Source organism: Idiotropiscis lumnitzeri, chromosome 6 (assembly GCF_059441095.1).
Source record: "Idiotropiscis lumnitzeri isolate Australia: NSW breed Sydney's pygmy pipehorse chromosome 6, RoL_Ilum_1.0, whole genome shotgun sequence".
Lineage (NCBI taxonomy): Eukaryota > Metazoa > Chordata > Actinopteri > Syngnathiformes > Syngnathidae > Idiotropiscis > Idiotropiscis lumnitzeri.
The window spans coordinates 18535925-18558654 of NC_142396.1; the positions used below are offsets into that span (position 1 = coordinate 18535925).

Sequence of the window (22730 nt, forward strand, 5' to 3'; positions counted from 1 at the left end):
ATTTATTTATTTTTTTTGTCAAGGAAACTAATTTGGACTGCAAAGGAGAGCTGAAGTGCAGACATTTAGTCTGATAGCGACACATAATGCAGAAGAATCTTTGCTTTGTGATCTTCTTTCCTTTCCTGTTCTGATATTTCCACTTTTTGTGTTGTAATTGTCCAAGAAGAGTTGTATTTGAACGCTTATTGGCGGCAAACTGCAGAACATTGTGCCTCATCTCCCACTGAGCCTGTTTTTGACCAGTCGTTATATCCTGTGTAAAATAAGAAAAACCTCCTTGTACAAAGACTATTAATGGAGAATGAAGTGAGTGGGTGTTTTTATTGCCCATCATAACAGCATCTTACATGCTGCTGCTGATGTGTTCTGTCAATTTAAAATTTTGCCAGTTTAGATTTACTGCATTTTTTTTTTTGTACGATACCTTGATGTTTTGTACTTTTTCTTTTTACCTCCTTTGAGTGGTACACCAACATCCAACCACTCATTAAAAAGTTGTCTTACGATTTATACAGTGTATAGATTCAACAAAAAGGTGTTCCAATGGAGAAATGATGTTGTAAATAGTCTTGGTGAGCTCAGGCCAGCTTCATGCTGTGGTCACCCGTTGGCGTGGTGAATGAGCGCATCAACTCAGGTGGACATATCAGAACCAGAAATGGCTTGCGAGGCAAGCTATCCATTTGTGCAATTTTTGTTTTATTTCATGGGCAGGTCAGTGAGTATTGTAAAGTTTGAATTTATAATGCACAGCCTTGTTTTGATCATAATACTTTCATGTTAACGCTTTGTATTGTCTGTTCTGTTCCCATTTTCCACTCATGATTATTGTTATCCATACATTTTGGACTGTGCTAGCATTTATTCCTTAAAATGGGTGGTTGTACTTCATTGAAATGTGTTAAAATTATTCAAATGTGATGATCTATATTTTGAATGCTATTCCTTTGATTGTGTAAGAAGAAATGAGTGGCTCACTCAGCATGTTGACTGAAAAACGCAATAATTATATCATGCCGTGCTTAGAGAGATGGTGACTGAACGCTTTGCATTGCAACATTTGTGCTTGTAACTGCAACCATGCTTGTGAACCCAACGAGAACACCTTTTGTACATTGATGAGTGCAAATAATCAGTTCGTTAACATTCAAGATTAATTTTCAGTGTGAAATCAGGATATTGACCATAAAACAAAAAATAAACAATCTGGATGTGACAAAACTTTTGGAAGGTTATTTCTTTGCATATGACAAATTCACAATTATCCTGGCAAGGATGGGATCACACAGCAGTAATTCAAATGAATGAATAAAACATGACAAACCACTCGAACATACAGAATTAGAGTTCTTCTCAAAAACATCTGGATCACATAAACCAAATTCTTCATCCACATAATAAAATGTAACTCTTCTACTGGTGCAGATCAATTTAAAAAAGTAATTTTATTTCAGTTGGCTTGAATATATAAACGTTTACACACAAAAAAAAAATGCAGCTTTCTTAACCCACATTCTGGGTAATTGTGTGCAGATTGGGTTACTTTTTCCTCACAGTTGGGTTAGTTATTTTGACCCAGTAAATTGGATTGGAGAGTGGATTTGGCCGAGCTGAATTACGGAAGCAGGTGCCATTGTGGACATTTTTGTGTGCTGAAGTTGAAGTAAATGTAATGTAACATAGTTAGAAAGCATTGTGGCGGAGCTGGGCAGTCTGTCCCGGGGGCGGAACGGTCCAGCCCTGCAGCCCGGCCGGACGCCAATTTTTGGAGTGTGGGATGTGGCAATTTTTTTAAAAAAGGGTTCAGTTAACAAAGGTTGAGTTTCATCTGGCCCCCGAATTGGCCCTCATGCATGTGTTGAACCGTCTCACGAAATGGGAAAATGACAAAAATTGCCTCTGAACATGTCAAAAGCGCATCTACCCAACTGTTTGTGTATGAAGAGACGTGAGACGGCAGTGTACGTTCAAGCGTGCCGGCATTTCCTTTTTCTGACATCACGTAACCCTCACCTCCCACCTTCTACTGGGGCATACCATTACAAGCGGGGAGGCAATACCACAATCCCTTTAACACCAATTGTGCATACTTACTTGCAATGGGCACGTCAATGGAGAAGAAGAAAGAAGAAGATGAATAAGACCATAATAAGGTAGGTGGATTTGAATAGTAAATTAGACTGCGAGTGATGTTTAAATAAACCGCCGCCGTTCGCATCTCTCCCACGGCGGCATAATGCACCCACGCTTTTTTTTTTTTAGGGGGCAGGGGGGGGTTGATATTAAAAATCAATGCGTGTACCTCGCTTTAGCGAGCATCATGTTGTTCTCTTTCAGACCACAAACTAGATACAATTTAATCAACTGTTGTTTGCCCCGAAGTATCAAACTCCCATTTTGTTGGGATCAATTTAATATGCAATTAATCAACAATCAGATCCTCACAACAGATAAAATTCTCAACAAAAAATGAATCCGTTCCCATGCCCATTCCTTATTTGAGTGGGCATGGGAACGGATGGGCATATTGGATGAGGTGTCACATGACTTTTATGTGCTTTGCATCTCGGGCCTTTCAAGATGGCCACGAAACCTGTCGTATTGTATTCTACATCATCCCTAAAGGATGTTAATCACGTGTAACAAACACTCCCTTCTCCTCATAATCAGTCTCCGCCTCCGTTCTTGACTCTCCTGTCCTCCACCTGAAGGGTCCGGATGTTGGTCTAGACCTGTTGTGACAGTTCAGTTCGGGGTCATGCAACAACTTCCACATGAGCCATATCTGGGGCACAGTGAGGCTGTGAACCACCATGAGCTCCCGGTAAAAACACGGGTCAAACGTCTGGAGGTGAGGTGCTGCGGACGGACGGGGAATGCCAAAGGTCCGAAAACCTTGATGGCGCGATGGCTTGAGTCCGATCAGCTGGAGGCACATTCCCAGAAACACGTCATCGATGGGGAACAGCTCCACCTGGAGTTTGAAAATATGAATGTGAAAACGATGGTTTCACTTTGTAGTTGGTGTCAAATACCTGTTGACAGGAGGCGCTGAGTCTCCGTGCTGTATACCCCGACATGACGAAACCCCCTCCTCCAGCATAAGATGGGTACAAAGCACTACCGTACACAAACTCTGGCACATAGTACTTGGAAGTGCGGCGTCGAATCGGTCTGGCGTTGATGATTATATCACCAATGAAAAGATCCTGATCTGACTTTTCACCTTGAAGCATCTCTAGAATGTTCTCTACATTTACATAAACATCCGCATCCCCCTTGAAGATGAACCTAGATGACAATCACAAGAGAAAAAAAAAGAATGTTGACAAAATGTAGACGACAAATGAAGTGAGCCGTGCGTTGCTTCGGGTGGGTGGATCGAACACTGACTTGACGTGAGGACAGGTGTGGTTGACCCATTCTAGAAAGTGTGTTTCCTTTAAGGTCAAGTTGAAGAAGGTGTCTTCAAAGTCCCACAACAGAATGTCCTCAAAGGTTTGACTCTCGTAGGTCAGCAGCTGATCCCACAGAGGCAAGGCAGTGCGATTCTTGGGGACCCCCAACAGGAAGACGGTGCGGATAGACTTGCCTTCTTTACCCCAGGTCCTACGTACCACCTGAGGTAATTGAAAGTGGAGAGGACAAAAACGATAACACTATATCCATCTATTTCCTACCACATATGCTTTTCAGGGTGGAAACTAGTGACATGAGCGTGGCATCTGAAAGAGCATCCAACATCCATGGGCTCCAATTGGTCAAACATGAAGAAGAGGGGCTAGGTTGGTTTGGAGACAGGCAGAAAAGAAGAAGGTCAAGATTTTTGGACTAAAAGTTTGAATGTTAGTGTCAGACCGGGTAATGATTGTGTCGCTAGTAATTAAAGGTGTGATTATGTTTGTCAGGAGGATATGAGTTGGAGAAGAAGGTGAAGTTGTTAGAGAGAGTAGGAGGGATTGGAGGAGACCTAATGGCGAGGTCGGTGAAGGGAACAGCAGTAATGAGGAGGTGGTGGGAGCGCTTGGTGTGAAGAAAGTGAATTTGAAGAGATACTTGGTGGTGGGTTGGCAAAGATGAAGAAAAAAGACTGGTGAAGTCTGATTTCCAAAAAAGACAGGAATACAGGGTTGCTCAGATGAGCAGAAATGGGATGAAAAGAAACATACGATGCAACCTGAGAGAGATTGGCGACTGTCAGGTGGTGATTGGAGGCAGCCTAGCCAGACGAAATTGGATGGTAACGTGTAAGATGATGATGGAGGTGAGGAAAAAAAGAAGGCAAAGGTTTTGTATCGGATCAAATGGTGGTGAAGAAAAAACAAATGGGGTGAAGGGTTGAGAAAATCTCTGTGTTGTATTGAACTGTCAGAACTCGGTATATCATCTGGGATAGCGTACCTGAAAAGTGGTTGGATTGGTAAAGGAACTGAAGAGAGAAGACAGGATTACAAGGAGAGGACACGGGAGAGGTCAAATTGAGAGAGAACGATGAGTTTTTACTAGAGGTCAAACACAAAGTGATAATCATGATATGGTTTACCTGGCGCTTATCAAAATCTGCAGCTATAGATTTCACGGCAATGAGCATGTACAGCTCGCTGCTTACTCCAGCTTGTTCAGACCCTCCAGGCTGACATTTCTGTGGTTGATCGATTAGCAGCCGGAAGTTGCGGTTGTCCTTGTCTCGCAGGTAGCCCACAAAATCAAACAGCGGCAATGTCGGCAGTGGCGCAACAGTCGCCTTGGTCGGTGTGACGCTCTTCTGTCGAGACTTTCCTTTGGATTTGGTCTGAGCTTTGGACTTGGGCTGAGGGCGTTTTGACTTGTGTTCACAGAGAGGTAGCTGAGGTTCAGATGAGCTGACGCCATGCTGCTCATTTGGACAGATAATGACAAAGGAAATTTGATGTGACATAAACACATATACTGATTGTACTTTTATTATTTAACATTCTATTATTTTCAACATTCAAATTGTATTAAACACAAATCAAAGCACAAACAGCCTCCCGGAACAAACGGTAGATCAGAGGTCTTCGATCCTGTTCCTTGAGTGTAGGTTTCCTGGATATTTTCCATCTCTCTCTGTTGGATTACACCTGATTGAAATGATCAGGATCATTATTCTGCAGACCTTGCCTATTATTTGAAAATTTGAATAAGGTGTGTTGCAGCAGGGAGATGGAAAATATCCAAGAACACGATTGATGACTCCTACTGTTTAGTGTAGATTGTTTGTGAAAAGTTCGGATGGTCCAACACAAAACTGTAATTTGACTCTTCTTGAACCCTTGAATCTCACCGGCTGGGGCTCCTTAGCCACTCCGGCTCCGTTGGTTCCCAGCAGGGTCCGACTGGAGCTGGTTGGACGAAGGATTTCTAGCCTCCATGCTGGCTTGTCCCACCCAGAGTACAGAAGGACCTGGAACATCAAAGCTACGGTTAGGACTAAAGAGAATGGCATCTTTGTGTCTGTAAGTTTCTTTGTGGTATTTGATCCCATTTGCATCTACCTGTCGCAGATAGAGCAACAGCGAGAAGAGCAGCAGTAGCAGCATCGTGCACATCACATCTCCTTTTATGTAGCAGCCCCTCCTCCTCAGCATCATCATTTTCTGGCTCCAGTAGCGTGTTGAACAAGGGGTGAAGTCGAAAGAGATCTCTTAAGCATCTCTGCTTGGAGGACTTTGCCATTTGTCCAGCAAAATGCATGTTTTCTGTGTTCGGTGAGAGTCTGAAAGGCAACCATTTATCTCCATTGCACTCTTCTCCAAAACCAGCACAGGCATCCTGACACAAACAGAGTAAAGTCAGAAGAAATTGATCATGACAATAAGACATGAAGAACAAAAATACCAGATTTTGGTCAGACTCTCAAATAAACAATTTGACTGATTTTGCTTCCGCTCCATTTGGTCCCAATGGAAGTAGACGCTTGTGAAAAGTGAATATAAATTCTACTATGGTGGTACGCGCCATGCCGTCACGAAGAACCTTTTTTCTTTTTCTTTTTTTGGGGAGAGGTGTATTTTTGCGGGAAGTTCTGCTATTTAATAAAACAAGTAAAATAATTCTGACCCACGTATTTGTGCATTTTCACAGACAACAATGCGCTATTTTTGACACTGTCTGAGTGGAATAAATGATTGTGAATTTAAGCATTTGTCTATCGCTGCAGACATTATTAGAAAATTATATAGAATTTTGTGTTGTGTTTTAGCTGGGGCAGCACAGTTGTTGGCAAGTTACCACGTCTGCCTTATTGTACAAAGGTGCAAGGTTTGATTCCGGGCTCCGGCATTTCTGTGTGGAGGTTGCATGTTCTCCCCGTGCCTACGTGTTTTTTTTTTTCTAGGTACTCCATTTAATTCCTACATACCCAACACAACCATGATATAAGTTGATTGGACGCTCTAAATTGCCCCTAGGTGTGAGTGCGGGCGTGGATCGTTGTTCGTCTATGTGTGCTCTGGCATTGGCTGGTAACCAGTCCAGGTTGTACCCCACCTACTGCCCGAAGACAGCTGGGATATGATAATGGATATTTAAGATGTCTCCCTCCTCCAACACACCTGAGTCAAATAATGAGGATCATAATCAGGCTTCTGCAGAAGGGCTGATCATTTGAATCAGGTGTGTGGGAGGAGGGAAAAATCTAAAAAAGCAGGATAGGGGACGTAGAAGACCACAGTTGGTGAGCCCTGGTTTATAGTATCACAATTTTGGATACATTGGATCATTTTCATTATAAACTCCGAGTAAAACACAAGTAAAAGAGATTATTTTTTTACCATCATTTCCCTTCTTCAATCTCCTAAACAACGGTTAACAACAACCTCACGGCGTGTACAAATGAGGGGGCGTGTCTGTTGTTATATAAGTGAATACAGCGTTTGTATCAGCATCGTCTAATTAAAGAAACAATGTGTCAGAAAAAAACATTCATTATGTGGTAAGAACGTTCCTAAATGATACCGACTAAGTATCTAATGTAATATACATCCATTATCCAAGCCACTTATGCTTACCAGTGTCGCGGGGCTGCTTGGAGCCTTTCCCAGCTATCTTCGGCTAGTAGGTGGGGTACACCCTAGACTGGTTGCCAGCCAGTCGCAGGGCACACAAAGACAAACAACAATTCACAATCACAACAACACTTTGGGACAATTTAGAGTGTTCAATTAAACTACCATGCATGTGTTTGGAATGTGGGAGAAAACGCAAACTCCACACGGCGCCGGAATCGAACCCTGCACCCCTGAACTGTGAGGCGGACTGGCGAACCAGCCGCCCCTGATATAATATGTGACTTTTAATTGTCACGGAGTATATGTCAACGTGACTGCGAACACGCATTTAAATATTCCAGCAGTTTTGCAGTTTTGCAAGGCCAACAACCTTTTATTTGAAAAGTCATTGTAAATTACATGCATTTGTAGCGTATAAAACAAGTTCATTCAAACTTACCAAAGAGGAGGAGGAGGTCGGACAAACTGGAAACATCTGTAAACGTACTGTGTCCCAACTCTGGCTCTCGTGTTGCATTTAAGTGCTACGGGAAATATGCGTTTTGCTAGTAGAATTACTCATACAGATCCAGCGCTGCATTTCTTTAGTTAACATGTAATTTGGTATTGTAAAATACAAAATATAAACCTTGTGAAGTTATACAAATGGAAAGTGATAGCAGATGCATTTGCTTTCTACCAGTTAATATTTCGTGTTGGGATATGGTGGTCAGGAGAGGAATCTAAAGGGGAGGACTTGAAGGCAGCACCATCTATAACCTAACCACGTGGCTGAAATTTGAAGGAACAGCCCTGACTGAAGCGCACATATCAGAATGGGGGTTGGGTTGGTCAAAGGAACAAAACAGTGAGTAGACTGTCGAGCTAAATGACACATCCGTCTCCGTAATGTCATTGGGTTTGTTCTGGACGCTCAATAGAATTATTCCTAACAGACGGAAAGAATTATCAAACCACTTTGGTATTAGGCAAATTAAGATGAGAAGCTAGTTACAAATGAGCAGCAGTGATGGTAATTTATGACTGCATTCTTTGATCTTCTCAGTAGACTACTGTTGGAATTTATTAACTTTAAATGTACCAGAGGTTTACCTAAGTGTTCGAATTAGTTTTCTGACTCCAATTAAATTAACCAAACACGAACTACATTCATCCAACAATTGTGCGCGCTCGTTTTGATTGAGAAATGACCAGGAAGCCGGCAACTTCACACGGGAGTGGATTTATTCCTAACAGGAGATCTAATACAAAGCCTGGGGCTCGGTTCCTACCATTACAGCTCTGCGCGTCCCTGTACCCAACAGAGGACGACGCCCCCCCCCGAGTTGCCCAGGATCATTTATACATTCCAGCAAACAAAGCAAAGATATCCGACTATTCTACTATTGGCTATGTGTCATCTGCAGTTAACTTTACCTTTCTCTTAGTGGACGTCTTCTGCCCGCAGGATGACGTGTTGGCTCGTCCAATCTCACACAGCAGCGCCTTGATGTCGGGAAGGCCCTGCGTCAGTACCCCCGTTATCAGAAGTGCGGCTCGTCCTGTACAAAAAATATCTGCCACCTACGCATTTCACACAGCCTGCCCTGACCTTCCACTGTACATCAAATCAAAGCACAATCAGCAAATATTTTTATTGCATTAAACTGAATACATGTAATTTGTAGTCAATCATATAAAATCCTTTATAGTCAAATGTATACAATCCTTTACTACTGAGTGCACATTATTGAGTTAGGATTCTGAGACTAAACCAAGTGTGGCACACAGATTGTCGCTTGATGTGTATGCACATTGCACAAGTTTTAGAAACAGCACAAAAGAGTATGGTCCGATATCCAACCAGTGTCCTCCGTGTATCCAAGTCTATATTTCACCCACAGTCTCTGAGCGGCCTTCAAAGTGACGATGAAGTTAAAGTCAAACCTCAAATGCTACTTTTACTTCGAAAGTTATGCTTTTATTTCATGGGAACAACTGTCAACAGGTTGCAAGCAAGAGCTATGAATTGTGTTTGGTAGCTATGTTTTAGCTATATTTAGCCACATTTCTGCCCTCTCAAGCAACTATTTCTCCCAAAAAAGAGACAAGTAAAAACTACCACAGTGGTCATAATGTAAGCAACATTCTTATTTCCTGCACGGTGGCGGGACAAAGGCCAAGATTTGGCCTGATAATACTGTGAGCAAATCTACATTTTTCTCCACTGTAGATTTTGGGAGTATTATAACCACTGTATCATTACACTTCACTGTCCATAATATTCTACTTTGGACATATTTATATATTTGAGAGTGACTAATATGAGTTGCTGGTTGGTGCGCAAAATACATATAATTTATTTAAGATGTAATTGTCTGCTTACAATTTTGTTTACATTTTGGATTACTTACCATACCTACACATGCGGAATTTTATTGAAACAAGACAATCTACTTTTCTAAATACATTAAAAAATAATGTAGACAGAGTTGAAGTTAGCACGTTGTCTCCGCCTTCAGTAAGTGTTCTGTTTTCTTTGCAAAATTAACTGTGCACATCTTGTCCAGATTTAAATGATCAGGGCAGAATCCAGATTTTACTCTGTGACATTTGCCTAATGGATGGCCTGCTAATACATTAGACTTTCCTTGTGATTTCACCTTTTGTTGGAACATCTATATACGCTGGAGCATATCCCAGCTGTATTCGGGCAGTAGGCGGGGGACACCCTGAACTGGTTGCCAGCCAATCGCAGGGCACACAAAGACAAACAACCATTCACGCTCACACTCATACCTAGGGACAATTTAGAGAGTACAATGAACCTGCTATGTATGATTTTGGAATGTCGGAGGAAACCCGAGTACCCAGAGAAAACCCACGCAGGTACGGGGAGAACATGCAAATTCCACACAGGAAGGCCGTAGCCGGAATCGAACTCACAACCTCTGCACAGTGAGGCCATCGTGCTAACCAGTTGTCCACTGTGCCGCCCCGTTCAACTCAATTGGGGGGGAAAAAAAAATAAAGTGAAAATAACTGATATACCTTCTTGTACTGGGACTTAGCTCTGTTCAGAATTAACCAATCATATTCAAAATCATGTTGAATGGGAGTCGGCCACTGGCGGAGCAAGAGAGGGGCCGTAGGGGCACTGGCCACCATGAAATATTCTGCCAGACCAGATAATTGACTTTTGGGTGTTTTGCAATTTTTTTCCCCTGGAATTGTTTCCCCTCATTTCATATAATGAATTTTAAGCATTATATGTTCCCTCATGTTTTGTTTTGTTTCCTGGGGTATCCTTGAAGCGCCCCTCCACCACTCCCACAAGGAAAAGATCCCAGCTCTGTCCTGCCATCCTTTTCCAGTGGTTCTGATTAAGCCCAGACAAAGTTGAGTTATTTTAGTAGGATTTTCCTGAATTGTTTGCAATCACATCTTAAAGTACAAGTTCTGTTCTGCAGAAAGCTTTGACTTTATCAGAGTGATCTTTGGGACACACAATAAATAGGCATCACTGATTGGTGAAACAATGCCTCAATTGTGAAATTAAGACCCTGATGTTCCTCCAAAATGAATGAAAAGGAGAGACGAAAACTGGTCAAAGCAGCTGCCAAGAGGCTCATTTCCCCTTTTTTTCAGTATCATACTTTGGGTCTGTTATCCCTCAGATGGAACTGGTGCCTTAGTCAAGGGGGAGAAATTACTAACAGTCAGTTTTAGTCTCCGCAAAATCTTCAGGCTTTTGCAAAAAATGTTAATTTGATTAAGCTGTAATAAAAGTTAGGTTAAGCGTGTGCATATTCGTGCAACCAGGTTATCTAACCCTCGCCCCTTTAACAGACTTAAGTTAGTTTTCCAACTTTTGTTGCGCAAGTTCCAAGTCACATTAAAGGTAAAAAGAAGTTTTACAATTGTCATCACAAAAAATGCCATTTGAACAAGGGTGTGTAAACTTTTTCTCCTCACTGTAGTCCTATGTGAACGTAACATCAACGGTGAAATTGCTCTCAACTGGACCATAAATGGTTGTTTATCTTCTTTGTTCATGATACATAAAGTCTGCCGGTGGACAAAACGTAGACACCAGGATGTCTGGCTGTTCCAGTGCAGCTGTGCCATGCCACATGTGAGTCCCAGATGTTGATTAAACAAAAGAGGAAAGCCAGCGAGGGTGGAGAATGCTGAAGATTTTGCTGTCTTTTCTGGAGGACACATTGCTTTGCTCATGCACACTAATCCCTTCGTCCAAACCCTGCCAGCAGTGGAAGAAACCGCTGCGTGAGCCAGATCCTCGGAAAGACAAATCTTTCCCTTTCTATGCCCCGCTAAAGTCTAGGAACAGTTATACAAAACTTTGGTAAAACATTGGTAAATTTAATCTCCACAAAAGGACAATGACGAACTTAGAATTTAGAAAAAGTAAACACATCATTGCTCATCTGTGACACTGAAGTCAGTTATATTTTCTTTGGCTACAAACATGGTGCTAAAATACACAACGACAACATTGCTCCCAATGGGTCTCCCCCCTCGTCTTAAAATCTTACAGAGTCAGCAAAACAGCACAAGCTGACTTTTTCCGTTTGTGGGTGTTTAGTGGTAACACATGCATAACATTGAGTCGCGATTAGGCATTCCTTTTAGAAATGTGCAATTCGACCTGGCACACACCTCGGGCCTTCAGCTTAACTCACCAATGACGTTGAAAAGCCATTTGAAATGCTCATTTCAACCAGAAAGCCCCTCGAGGTTGCAAGTGAACTGACACATGTTGTTGTCATAAATGGAATAACAAAAACAAAAAAGATAGGAATTGGAGATGATCATGCTGGTCAATGCATCACAGTTTATCATGGCAATCCCCAATTACAGTGCACATAAACCCGCTGTAGGCTGACTGCAAGTTCAATCTTCTGATTACTTTCTGTAGCAAACAATATTTTGAATGAATAGATTTCCCTTCAAAGATTTTGTTCTTTAATTGTGCTTGTATCCAATGATAGGTGGTAATGCTACACCGCATCTTTAAAATATTTAGCACTTACCAAATCAATAATGTGATGCTTGATTCTCAGCATGACCTTGATATGTTAAATGTCATTCCTTTAAAACGGTGTTAGCTGACTGAACCGTTTACACAGTATTCTATTCTCCTCCTACGAACAACCGCACTGTCTTCTTGGTTTAAAAAGCAGCTACACTAGCTACGCACAGCACTTGACTGACACGGATGGCTCTCTCCAATCAAATCTGGCACATATTCAAGTTTCAGGATTGTTTGTTTGATTGTGCTTAAGTGGCCTGCCAGGCAACCCCACAATTCTTAGTCTTCTCATCACTGTGCTGGTGAAGAATGAAAAAGATGCTTTCCGGAAGGCGATGGTCTCTTTGCCTCTTGTAAGACTTTCAAGAGGCAGCCACACCAGCTCTCATGACCCTGAAGAGTGCGCTGACGTTATTGCTCTTGATGGCGTCCCGACATGCTGAGATGACTTGATTCTTGGGTTTACCCACTGAAGAGGAGAAGCACAGATGGAAAAAAATTGAAATGAGAATATTTGGAATACAGTCAACCGCAGAATACTCACAATTCGGCACTTGAACTGGTCACCAGTCAATCGCAGGGCACATGTAGACAAATAAGTAGTCACACTCGCATTTACACCTATGGCCAATTTAGAGTATCCAATTTTTTAAAAACATTTTTAAACGTATATTTTTTTTCCAGGACCCCCCCCGCCCCCATCCCAATCCCATCGCATTTCAATAGCCATCAATTATACGCAGATTCTCGTTATTTATGGACCGACTAGGTTCCTTTCCCTCTAGAATATTGTAATCCTATTTTACCATTTTCTACCAGAGCATGAAAGCAATTAATCGGGGGCTGACTACAAGAGCACTTTTGAAGATCGCCTATCCCCTCCCATTTCTTGGAATATGTACAAACCTTTAATACTTTAATAATTGTACAGTACACAAAGATAGACACTCAAACCTAAAACAGTGTACCTCGGAGTCGCCCAGCTCGCTGAATTGCCTGGTTGACAGACTTGAGGCAGACCAGCAGAGCATTGTGATTATTAGAGCGAATTTTGTACTCGCTGACAAGGTCTCTGTTCAGATCATACAGCTCTCTGTAACGCTTTTTCATAGAAGTCCTGCAGAAGACAAAGAGGCTGAAAGTCAGAGTGGAGGTACGCAAGAGCATGTTGAAAATGATAATCGGATTTCACAATGCTTAACAGTATGCGGTGACTCTCTAAGCATACAACCAGACTTTCAAGATTGTGTTTGCGGTACCTCAGAGATGAATCAAAAATAGAATGTCACAACTACCAGTTTATAGCCACATCAATTGATGCAGTAATATATTGTAGTTAAAGGAGCGTGCACTGACATTATCAACTTTTCACTCGCTATAAGGTGAAAGGAAACACTGCCTGCTATAGTGACAGAGTTTATTAACAGGGGTGCTTTATTATGTTGCAAGCTGGGACGTTAAATATGTGATGGCAGGCTGCTCAGTTGAATTATAGGAGAATTGCTGTGTTGCCTATGAAAGGAATGTCAACTGTCAGCACTGTAGTTATTGATGATAATAATACTGTAATATTAAAAGGTCAATGTAAGTCTGAGGGTGGAGTAAAGAAAAAAAAGAAGGATTTTGAAGTAAATTAAAATGACTGCATATTGTAGCTTTAGTATTAAATTATTAATTTTGAATGAGAACTATTTCACATTTAAATTGCATTTGGTATGTTCTTAAACAGAGAGAAAAAAAACCCCACAATTTTTCAATGATTATATTATATTATATAAATGGTTACTTGAAGCATGTTGGAAACTCACATGTCACCCATCAAGCGAGCATCCTCTGCTTGTACCAGCATGCTCTTGATAAAGTTGGAGTGGTCAGCCATTTCGGCTGTTAATTTCTGATGCACAGCATGGAACTCATCCACCTAGAGGACACATTTCCGAATCTCTTTTAATTACATGACATCAACGAGACAGCACTTTAGGACATGTAGACTGGATTAATTTGCCAGACACATTCCAGTAATCTTTGGGAGATAGTGAATAGAAATACAGTACACTCTATTTGTAGTTTCTTTTTTTTTAATGAATACAATAAATCCAAACCTCTGTGAGTGTGGTCTGAAGATTCTCAAAATAAGTTGGGAAGTCTGCCTCTACTGATAGTTCCTCTATTGCCAAGAAGGAGGCCAGTGATTGGACCAGATCTCCCGCCAAGTCAATGTCATCTGTTTGCAGAGTGATCTGATTGGATAAATAGCACTGGTCAAAAGCAGAGATAGCTTTATGTGTCCCTAAATGTATTTTTATGCTGATTTCAAAAATGTTTTTTTTTCTGGTCGATCAGGTTGCTTTTAGATATTTTCATTTTTTTCAGTTTTTAAGTTTAATCTGTGAAAGAATGCGCAATACAGACTTATTACTTAATGTTGGAATTCTTATTATTACGAAAACCTGATTTGATGGAAAAAAAAGAGAGCAGATTCAGAATCAGCACAAAAAACTGAATCTCAAAAGGTTTACTGACTTAAAAAAAATTGTTGACCAGTGTAATTGAAGAATTCTTGCGGTTCATTTAACAGGAAACATCACATGGTTCTATTTTGTTGGCGGTCAAACATTGTTTTGCTTTTGTAATTGCTTAAATAAATGTGTATTTGCATTTTTACGTGTGTGTGTGTTTGTCTTTACCTGTCCATTAGAGGCCATAGTGATGGAAAGAAGTCCCCCTCCCCGTAGTGAACTAAAAGTAACATCTGGATTGTCTACGCCGTCAGGCAGCAAGAAGTTCTGGTTCAGCCACATTGCGACCTATATAAACGCACATACCCAAAAATTAGTTTAAAAGAAAAAAACGGAGTCGTGGACACTCTCAAGAAGACACTGTTGACATACCCGCTGTGGCCGGTCATTGATGGTGAAAGTGACTCTTCCGGTGGGAGCCGGAGTTGAAGGGTCGAAAGCAATGTCATACATGGAAAAACGCGGCAGCTGGCGAGTGATTTCAAACACGTGAAATTGGGTGCTGGGGAGGACAAAACAAGAGCAAGTTACCTGGTGAGAGACAACTGTGATGTTACTTTCACTCAACGTAAGATGAATATAGTAATTATATATATAAAAAAAGAATACTACAATTATTACATCCATTTCCGATACCACTTTTCCAATTTATGATTAATCATACAGATTTACTGCAGTGGTTTGAAACCAAGAAAATTCAGCAAGCACAAACCTCTGGCAATGCCTATTTTTTTTTTCCCGAGTAAAGCATATATCTCACTCAATGGCGGATGCTTGCGGACGCAGCAAAATGTGGATTTCGTCATGGTTCGTAATAGGTTGCAAACGTTTTACATTTGTCTTGTCCATTATGACCACGTTGGAAATGTCCTTGCTGATCCGTTATTTCGCTAACAGTGGCAAGAGTTTGCAAAACAGTCGTAAGCGTATGTAAACGGTCGAAAGACGTGTTGCCTAATTTTTTGGGGGGATTTGTCAATGCAAGGGACCATGTGACCATGGCTACCATAACTCTAATATATGTCGACCCATTCGTGCGTCGCATTCACGAGCATTTGATAGAGATATCAGCACCCATTCTCCACATTGATCATCATGCCAAGGAAAATACGGCACAAAACAGGAAAGCAATGAGGAGTGACTTATTTTTAGAACATTTGTTTGGATGAGATTAAGGACACAAGCAGCAAAAAAGAGTGGTGAAGCAGTTGGTGAAAGAGAAATTTGAAGGCAAGAGCCAACCTGCATTACGCTGGATTTAATTAAGCTTTTCGTGTTCAATTTTATGACTTCCACATATCCATCTTGGAAGGTGGACAGCAGAATTGAAGTGAATGCCAGGGATGGTTTGTGCACCCCTGAATTTCATCAACATTCGTGAGAGAAGTTGACAAATCCAACATTCACTACCTTCACAAGCATCATTTCCTCGTTTACAGTTCCAGTAGAACAAGATGACCCCCCCAAAGGTCTAACAGCTGATGAGAGTGCGTGCCCTTGCAAGCAAAGCCTACCTGCTTTTGCCACCGACAAAGGCTTTGATGTGCAGATCTACCGGTATGTCTTTGGGGGGCACAATGGGCACTCGAACACAACCCGACAGGTTCTGGACACTGGGGTGAACAACATGGCTCTCACCCTCGAAAATGCCTTCCGCAAAGATGAGCACTGCACGGATTATGGTTTCTGGGGCAGGTAAATGAAGAATCCAAAGAAAGAAAAAGAATGTTTAGTCCAGCAGATGTCAGACAACACATACATGCACGTTCTGTGATGATACCATTTGGTGTTGCGATGCTGAGCTCCACGTGGGCTTTTTGGACCTCCGTTGCAGCTCGGACTGTGAGAGCTGTTTGGAGCTGAGTGTTGGCTGGAATCCCACCTGTGCTGTCTGACACTCCCTGAAACAACAGGACAGCTGTTGTCAATCATAACATGGGATCATTAACAGGCATATGTTTGTCTTCAAGAATCTAAACTGTGTTCCAAATTAGTATGGAAGTGAGTACTTTTTGGTTCGAAGCAATAACTGGTAAAAAATACGCAGCTGAACAGCAGACAGATGTTTATAAGTGCTGGACTCTATCGAACAGAGACTGCTAACATATTTTGAGTTTGAAAAATCTCACGGGACACAAAGCAACAGCAAATAACATTGTCACAAAAAGTAGATACATATGTCAATGATAGACGTTCTGCCATCTAACGGAAGGTTATTTATTTGTTCGGTCTGTCACTCTAGAAGTTGCTGGCATAGATAGATGAACAAATACATTATTAGTTAGAAAATAATTTTCTGACCAATCAATTTGATACTTGGCACACCTTGCGAGCACCCACGGCACTCTAGATGGGAATCACGACTATTGAAGACCAAAAAACGGACTCAGCCTGTTTTGCATAAAACTGCAATTTGACCTTGTTCAGTCATAATTGAGAGTATGGTAATTTATTCTGCATTTAATTTAGAACCATTTATCTCTCAGTAAGATATTTTACAAAACAGTGGTGCCTTGACTCGAAGTTTGATTCGTTCCGTGACCATGCGACCATGCTCATGACCCAAATCACTTGAATCTCAACTTTCCCCATTGAAAGGAATTTGCCAAAAAAAAGCCCAAGGAAAATAATAATAAATAATATAATAAGAAAACTAGCACTCTTCAGTATTGTACTTAGTCGGATTATGAACAAATAGGATGGAATCAATTCAATGGTTTGTGCATTCTGAGCTCTGTTTACCCTGTGTGGTGTAATATAGACAAGCATCCTACACAAACGTTTCACAACTGAGTGACTAAATCAGTTACGGTAATGATCATTCCATAATTAATAAGGCCCGAGCGATATGGATTGTTTTTTGGCCCGAGGAAAAAAAACACAGATTACCGATTAATAAGATAATTAATTTTTAAAAAAAATCTATAATGCATAAAATAATTGCCCCCTCGCTTTTTGTAGGCCAGCTAGGTCCATATTTCATGCAAATAGAGGGGGTCAACTGTAAATATATTGTTGGAAAAAAGTAGATTTTTGGTTCCCAAAATGCGTTGCGTGGCGCATTGCATTTAATTAATGACATTATAAAAATCTGAATCAGAATGTCCTTTATTGTCATTGATCTCAGTGTGTGACGAGATTAGACATTAACCCTTGTCACATGTGTGTTTGTGTTACCGTAACTTGAATATGTGCCATATTTAACACATGTATGTTTGATTTATATTGCATTGTTTTATTCTATTTATTTTTAACATACTCTGTAACTGTAGGTTGTGTGTAAAATGATGACATCCAATGTCAATTTCTGGCACAACCTGACATTGTTTGTAAAAAATAAATTACTTTTTGTGTTGAATGACAGGCCCATAGAATGACCTTATCAACAAATTTCATTATATTTATTTTTTAGGATAATACGTTATTTTATGGATTTATGTGTAGTAATTAATGAATCCAGTGTTAATTGTGTACACCTGCTGGAACTGATTAGATTCCACAAAGGTAAACAAACATCTGCCATTTGGCCAATTATTTGGGCCCATGTATGGAGGCCCATAATCGGACAATTTAATCAATTGGGTATTAATATAATTTTTTACAGAGGATGAACAATATATGGCTGTAAGTATTGTTCTTTTGTCTGTCTACATGTACTGATGCACCATTTGTGTTCAGACATCCATAGCTTAATGGGTTATAATGATCACAAAATCAATGTTAGTTGTGTTAGTCCATCTATGGTGCTCGGCATTATATGTTAGCAAAAAAATAAAGTGAAAAATACCAAGCGATGGCTTGTATCTGAAAAGACTTATAAATAATACCACTCATAAGTCAAGGTATAGCGGTATATTATCTACAAAATTGCAAACAAATGTATACCTTTGTATTCTCTTCATAGTTGCGGAGCTCCAGCAGTAGATTCTGTCTGCGATGGCTGAGCTCTCTTATGAGGTCCTGTTCAGCATTTGAATCCATGAGATTTCCTTTCAGCTCTTTTCCAGCAGGCAGGTAGCCGCGAACTACATACAATTAGTGGAGATGCCGAAAACAAATCACTATGACACGTCAAGCTTAAAGAGGCTGTTCGCTGCAAATATTTTCAAGCTAAAAGTCATTTGTGAAAAAGATTTTGACAGAGAACACACCTTCTCCCTCGACAGAGGCGCAGATAAGTTGTTTGTGCCCATCCAACCTGTAGTCTCCCTCCACCACTCCGGCCACAGAGGAAGAAAAGTTGTCTCTGAAAATGACTTCGCCTGTGCGGTCGCTTCGAGCATCAATCTGGAACAACAGAGGAATGTGAGCAAAGAGGGTGGTGATGAATGTGTCCAGTAACACTGATTTAACAGTGCGAGGACACCTAATGCTAAGATGCTGACCTTTCCATTGGACCAGCCAGTGATCAACTCCACAACTCCATCAGCGTTCAAGTCAAAGGCGTGGATGCTCATTGCATGATTTTTAGACTACATTGAGGAAATCAACAAAGACAAAAAAATCAACAGATTGCCATATAAAAAATGTTTGTGATAATAAAAGGGCCACTGATTGTGAATGGTAAAGGGGGATTCAGAAGGTATTAAGGGGAACTAAGGAGATGACGCAAAAGAAGAAGCTGAGGGTATAAGGTATACGAATTTTCATTGTTTAGTCACAAATAGTTTTAGTCAATTACCTTGATCCTCCAGTACCGAGAATTGCGATCATAGACTCCCACAGTGCCATTTGCCAGGGCGTAACCAAACCGGCTACTGTGCATGTGACACAGGGCTGTTACTGTCTACATGCAAAAGAAGAGCAATGTGAAATAATGTATATTATTATTTTCCTCACTGACACTTACAAATGTTGATACTGTGGAAGAAAATACACCACAAACACGTGCAAAGTTTGATATCCTGATTCTAATAACGTGGTTAGTTTATTTTGCTCCGTAAATCAAGTACTAGACCCAAAACTCATTTTGAAAAAGTGCACTACAACATACTGCTTGATTCTAAACATATTGTTTCATTAATACTTTGCCAGTGACAATCAGCATTGAGTATAATCATTTTTTAAACATATTTTATCATCAGATTATGAAGGCAGTCATAAAGTTGTGGCTTGGCAGTATATTAGCTACTAGCATAAAACCAATCAATGTAAGGATGCAAACAAAAAAATATTGTAATAATCGATTAATGTATTGATTATTTTATAGTATAATTGGATTTTAAAAAAACAAGTTTTAATTTCTACCCCTTTAATCAGAAAATAGGACATTATTTCAAATTGAGAATGCAGAAATAAATGCATTAATATTCAGTTACTGGTTTGATTTTTTTTCCCCAAAGTAAATGCAAATGTTTTGTATTTTGATTCAACACAAAGATAATAAGTCTTCTTACATGGAATACTACATAAATCAGATATTTTCTGTTGAGAGACTGGAATTCAGAGGATTTGTACAATTTTAAATTAAACCAGGTCTCAGAAACATTACAAAAGTTATTATCAATTCATTTAATAACCAATTAGTTGTTAAACATTGCAGCTCTAAAGCAACCATTGTTAAAAAAAAAGGAATTGTCTTGATTGCCTCTAATGCACACCATGTTATGTGAGTCAGTTACCTCATTTTCAGTCATCTCAGACACAAGCTCATCCTCTTTGAAAACCCTGATGTCAAAATCTTCAGATCCAACCAGGAGCTGCAACAAGTTGCACAATAAACACAACAACATTTCCTCACTGAGGTTAATTAATAATCCAACAATCATGAATAGCAGTGAAAGCTTGTTTTTAATAATAAATGCAATCGAACACAAAAGCAATGGAGGCGTCTCACCTTGGAGAGGGCTTACCTCATTTTTGCCATCCCCGGTGAAGTCACAGAGCACAAGTGATCTCACATTATCTCCTGTTACCTTGAGAAAAAAAAAACATACGGTAGCATACGGTGCATTCCACGATAAACTAAATAATCACTTGAAAATCTAAAAGCACAATGTGCATATATAGGAATGTATAAAAGGTTCATTTATTTTCACGCTGCATTAATTGAAACACATAGTACTGGATATAGTAAGTCGATTATTTATTATTATTATTATTTGTGGTTCTTACAGTCCAGAAGAGGTCATTGCCCAGAGAATCAAAGCCTTGTAAGGCACAGTTTCCTCCGATGATGGCAAGAGGATTTGGGATGTCCCCAAGTTTCCCCAGGACGATTGCATTGGCCCCATCAGACACCTAAACACACACACGAGCACAAATAGACAAAACAGAACATACATAAAACCGAAGACAAGATTAAATAACCTGCTTGTTGGGTTGCAGAGGTAATAAATATATGAACAACTTTTAAACAGCAAAATCAGGAGAAATTATTCACCAGTGGAAACTACTGAGTTGGAATGTAAACAATAAACAAAAGGTACATTTTATCGGGAGAACGTTTGGACACACGTTTTTATGTTATGAATGAAAAAACTGCATCCAAAAGCAGAATCTAATACAAGTGTGTACCTAAATCATGATAAGAATGCTCAATCTCCATTGAAACTGGGAAAGAGTTTTTAATTCTTGGCAATAATTGTGATAGTGTTTCAACATCTCAGTAGACTGCACCATATGAAATATTTAGTGAGTGTGCAAATTATTTGGCCACTACTGTTGTGAATCTATCTCCAAGTTTGTTTTACAAACCTCTTTGTAGAATATGTCGGTATTGTCATGGACATCATAAGCCAGCAGGTTGGTCTGAGATCCCACCAACAGTGTGTCACCGGCAGTATTTGTGCCCAGAGTACCCGCGGTCAGACACGTGACTGCCTGGTTGATGTTGAGTAGAGAGACGTCTGAATCTTGAGTACTTTGGCTCAGTCGGTGAGATGAGGGTTTTGGAGCACGAGTGTGAGGATTGTGAATAAAAACCTTGTAGAGAGAACAAAACATTCAGGACAAGAATCAAGAAGTATTAATTAGTGAAATTATCCAAATCTGAGTTTCAAAAACTGTATCATCTGAGATAATGGACAACTTCGAGTCTTAAATTAACCGAAAATGCATGTTTTTTAGTTGAGGAAGGAAACAGTACCTAGGACAACATACAATACAAACTCCACACCGAGATTTAAACAGAGGACATCTTGACTGTGAGACAGACACACTAACCATTACATAAATGTGCAATCCAAAATCTATCACATGAGCTTTTAAATCATCATTTTCACCTTTCCGGCTTGTGTAGCTGCAGTGAGGCACGGGTGGACGCCATCAAATGTTCCTACAGTCACCATGCGAGGGTTTATCTTGTGGCTCAGCTTGAGAGTGAATATGGGTACCAACATGATGCATATGTTCCCTCCTAAGCAAGAGCAAAGAAAAACAACCAGACATACATTGAGGGTAAATCTGGGAAGGATTCGTAAGAATTAAAACCACAATGAAATCGAAACTCATAGCCATACATGTTAACAAGTGACAATGCGTGATTTTGCGACACTAATGTAATTACGAGCTTTGCCCAAGCCACCAGAGTTCTGTTGCCTAGCAACAAAAAGTGTCACGCTCAAGCTCGCTCGACTGGCGATAATCCCCCGTCGTTTGGGCAACAACAATGATATTTGTATATACTTAGCAGAACCCTTGCAGAGCGTTTTGTTATGTCACAGCAGGGAAATCAATATCAAGTGCTACAATAAATATTTCAGGAAAGCAACATCACTGTTTACCTTAGCTGGTTAAAGAGGCTAGCAAAAGGGAGGAATAAGAACGATGTTAAAGTGTTACTTGGTTACTGGAAACCACGAAATAGTACGACATAGATTAAAAACAAAAGAAACAAGGCGAGAAAGAAAGAAAGAAACGTACCTGGCACGAAACTCGGTAAAATAAAATGCTGATTTGTATCAAACGTATTCCGCACAAAAACAGGGCAAGAAGATTAATTATCCGCAACCACTTCCTATCTAAGGTTTTCAAAATAAAATGTAATTTTCTCAAGACAAAATCAAACGGTAGTTGTGGTGTAAGTGATTCCTAAATAGTAAATACAGTATTATTTGAAATAACCGCAACAAAGTTCTGAAAAGCAACAGTGCAGCAGCAGCTGAACATGACATGACGTTTTCTTGAATTACTCAGATGCAGCGC

The 22730-nt window shown here is 40.3% G+C and overlaps 2 protein-coding genes across 3 annotated transcripts; both read right to left on the reverse strand.

The window, feature by feature from the left end:
• Positions 1–1429: 1429 nt before the first annotated feature.
• b3gnt9 (UDP-GlcNAc:betaGal beta-1,3-N-acetylglucosaminyltransferase 9) lies at positions 1430–7871 on the reverse strand. Of its 2 annotated transcripts, XM_088298555.1 has the most exons (8): positions 7474–7871; positions 7035–7101; positions 5520–5796; positions 5309–5428; positions 4547–4876; positions 3397–3623; positions 3039–3294; positions 1430–2977 (listed from the first exon to the last, which is right to left on the reverse strand). In XM_088298555.1, the coding sequence occupies exons 3-8, from the start codon at positions 5616–5618 to the stop codon at positions 2633–2635; spliced, it is 1377 nt and encodes a 458-aa protein (XP_088154681.1). In that variant the 5' UTR covers positions 5619–5796; positions 7035–7101; positions 7474–7871; the 3' UTR covers positions 1430–2632. The 2 variants fall into 2 exon arrangements, with proteins under 2 accessions (XP_088154681.1, XP_088154682.1); XM_088298556.1 differs by lacking the exon at positions 7035–7101.
• A 4280-nt stretch (positions 7872–12151) lies between these two features.
• On the reverse strand, positions 12152–22598 carry bbs2 (Bardet-Biedl syndrome 2). The gene is made up of 18 exons (XM_088299492.1): positions 22449–22598; positions 21809–21942; positions 21282–21509; positions 20700–20825; positions 20438–20500; positions 20207–20284; positions 19267–19371; positions 18971–19057; positions 18737–18872; positions 18471–18610; positions 16366–16486; positions 16100–16271; positions 14958–15087; positions 14754–14873; positions 14169–14306; positions 13875–13987; positions 13035–13183; positions 12152–12535 (listed from the first exon to the last, which is right to left on the reverse strand). The coding sequence occupies exons 2-18, from the start codon at positions 21923–21925 to the stop codon at positions 12429–12431; spliced, it is 2130 nt and encodes a 709-aa protein (XP_088155618.1). The 5' UTR covers positions 21926–21942; positions 22449–22598; the 3' UTR covers positions 12152–12428.
• Between the last annotated feature and the right edge of the window lie 132 nt (positions 22599–22730).

Bases quoted from the DNA above. Each gene is read 5' to 3' on its own strand.
- bbs2 (XM_088299492.1), bottom strand. From the start codon at position 21,925: ATGTTGGTACCCATATTCACTCTCAAGCTGAGCCACAAGATAAACCCT. The intron at 15,088-16,099 runs GTAGGCTTTGCT...TGTCCTCCCCAG, and splicing joins TTTGTCGGTGGCAAAAGCAG to CACCCAATTTCACGTGTTTG. The intron at 14,874-14,957 runs GTATGTCAACAG...GCGTTTATATAG, and splicing joins TCAATGACCGGCCACAGCGG to GTCGCAATGTGGCTGAACCA.
- b3gnt9 (XM_088298556.1), bottom strand. From the start codon at position 5,618: ATGATGATGCTGAGGAGGAGGGGCTGCTACATAAAAGGAGATGTGATG. The intron at 4,877-5,308 runs GTGAGATTCAAG...CCAAATGAGCAG, and splicing joins TGGCTAAGGAGCCCCAGCCG to CATGGCGTCAGCTCATCTGA. The intron at 3,624-4,546 runs GTAAACCATATC...CAATTACCTCAG, and splicing joins CAGATTTTGATAAGCGCCAG to GTGGTACGTAGGACCTGGGG.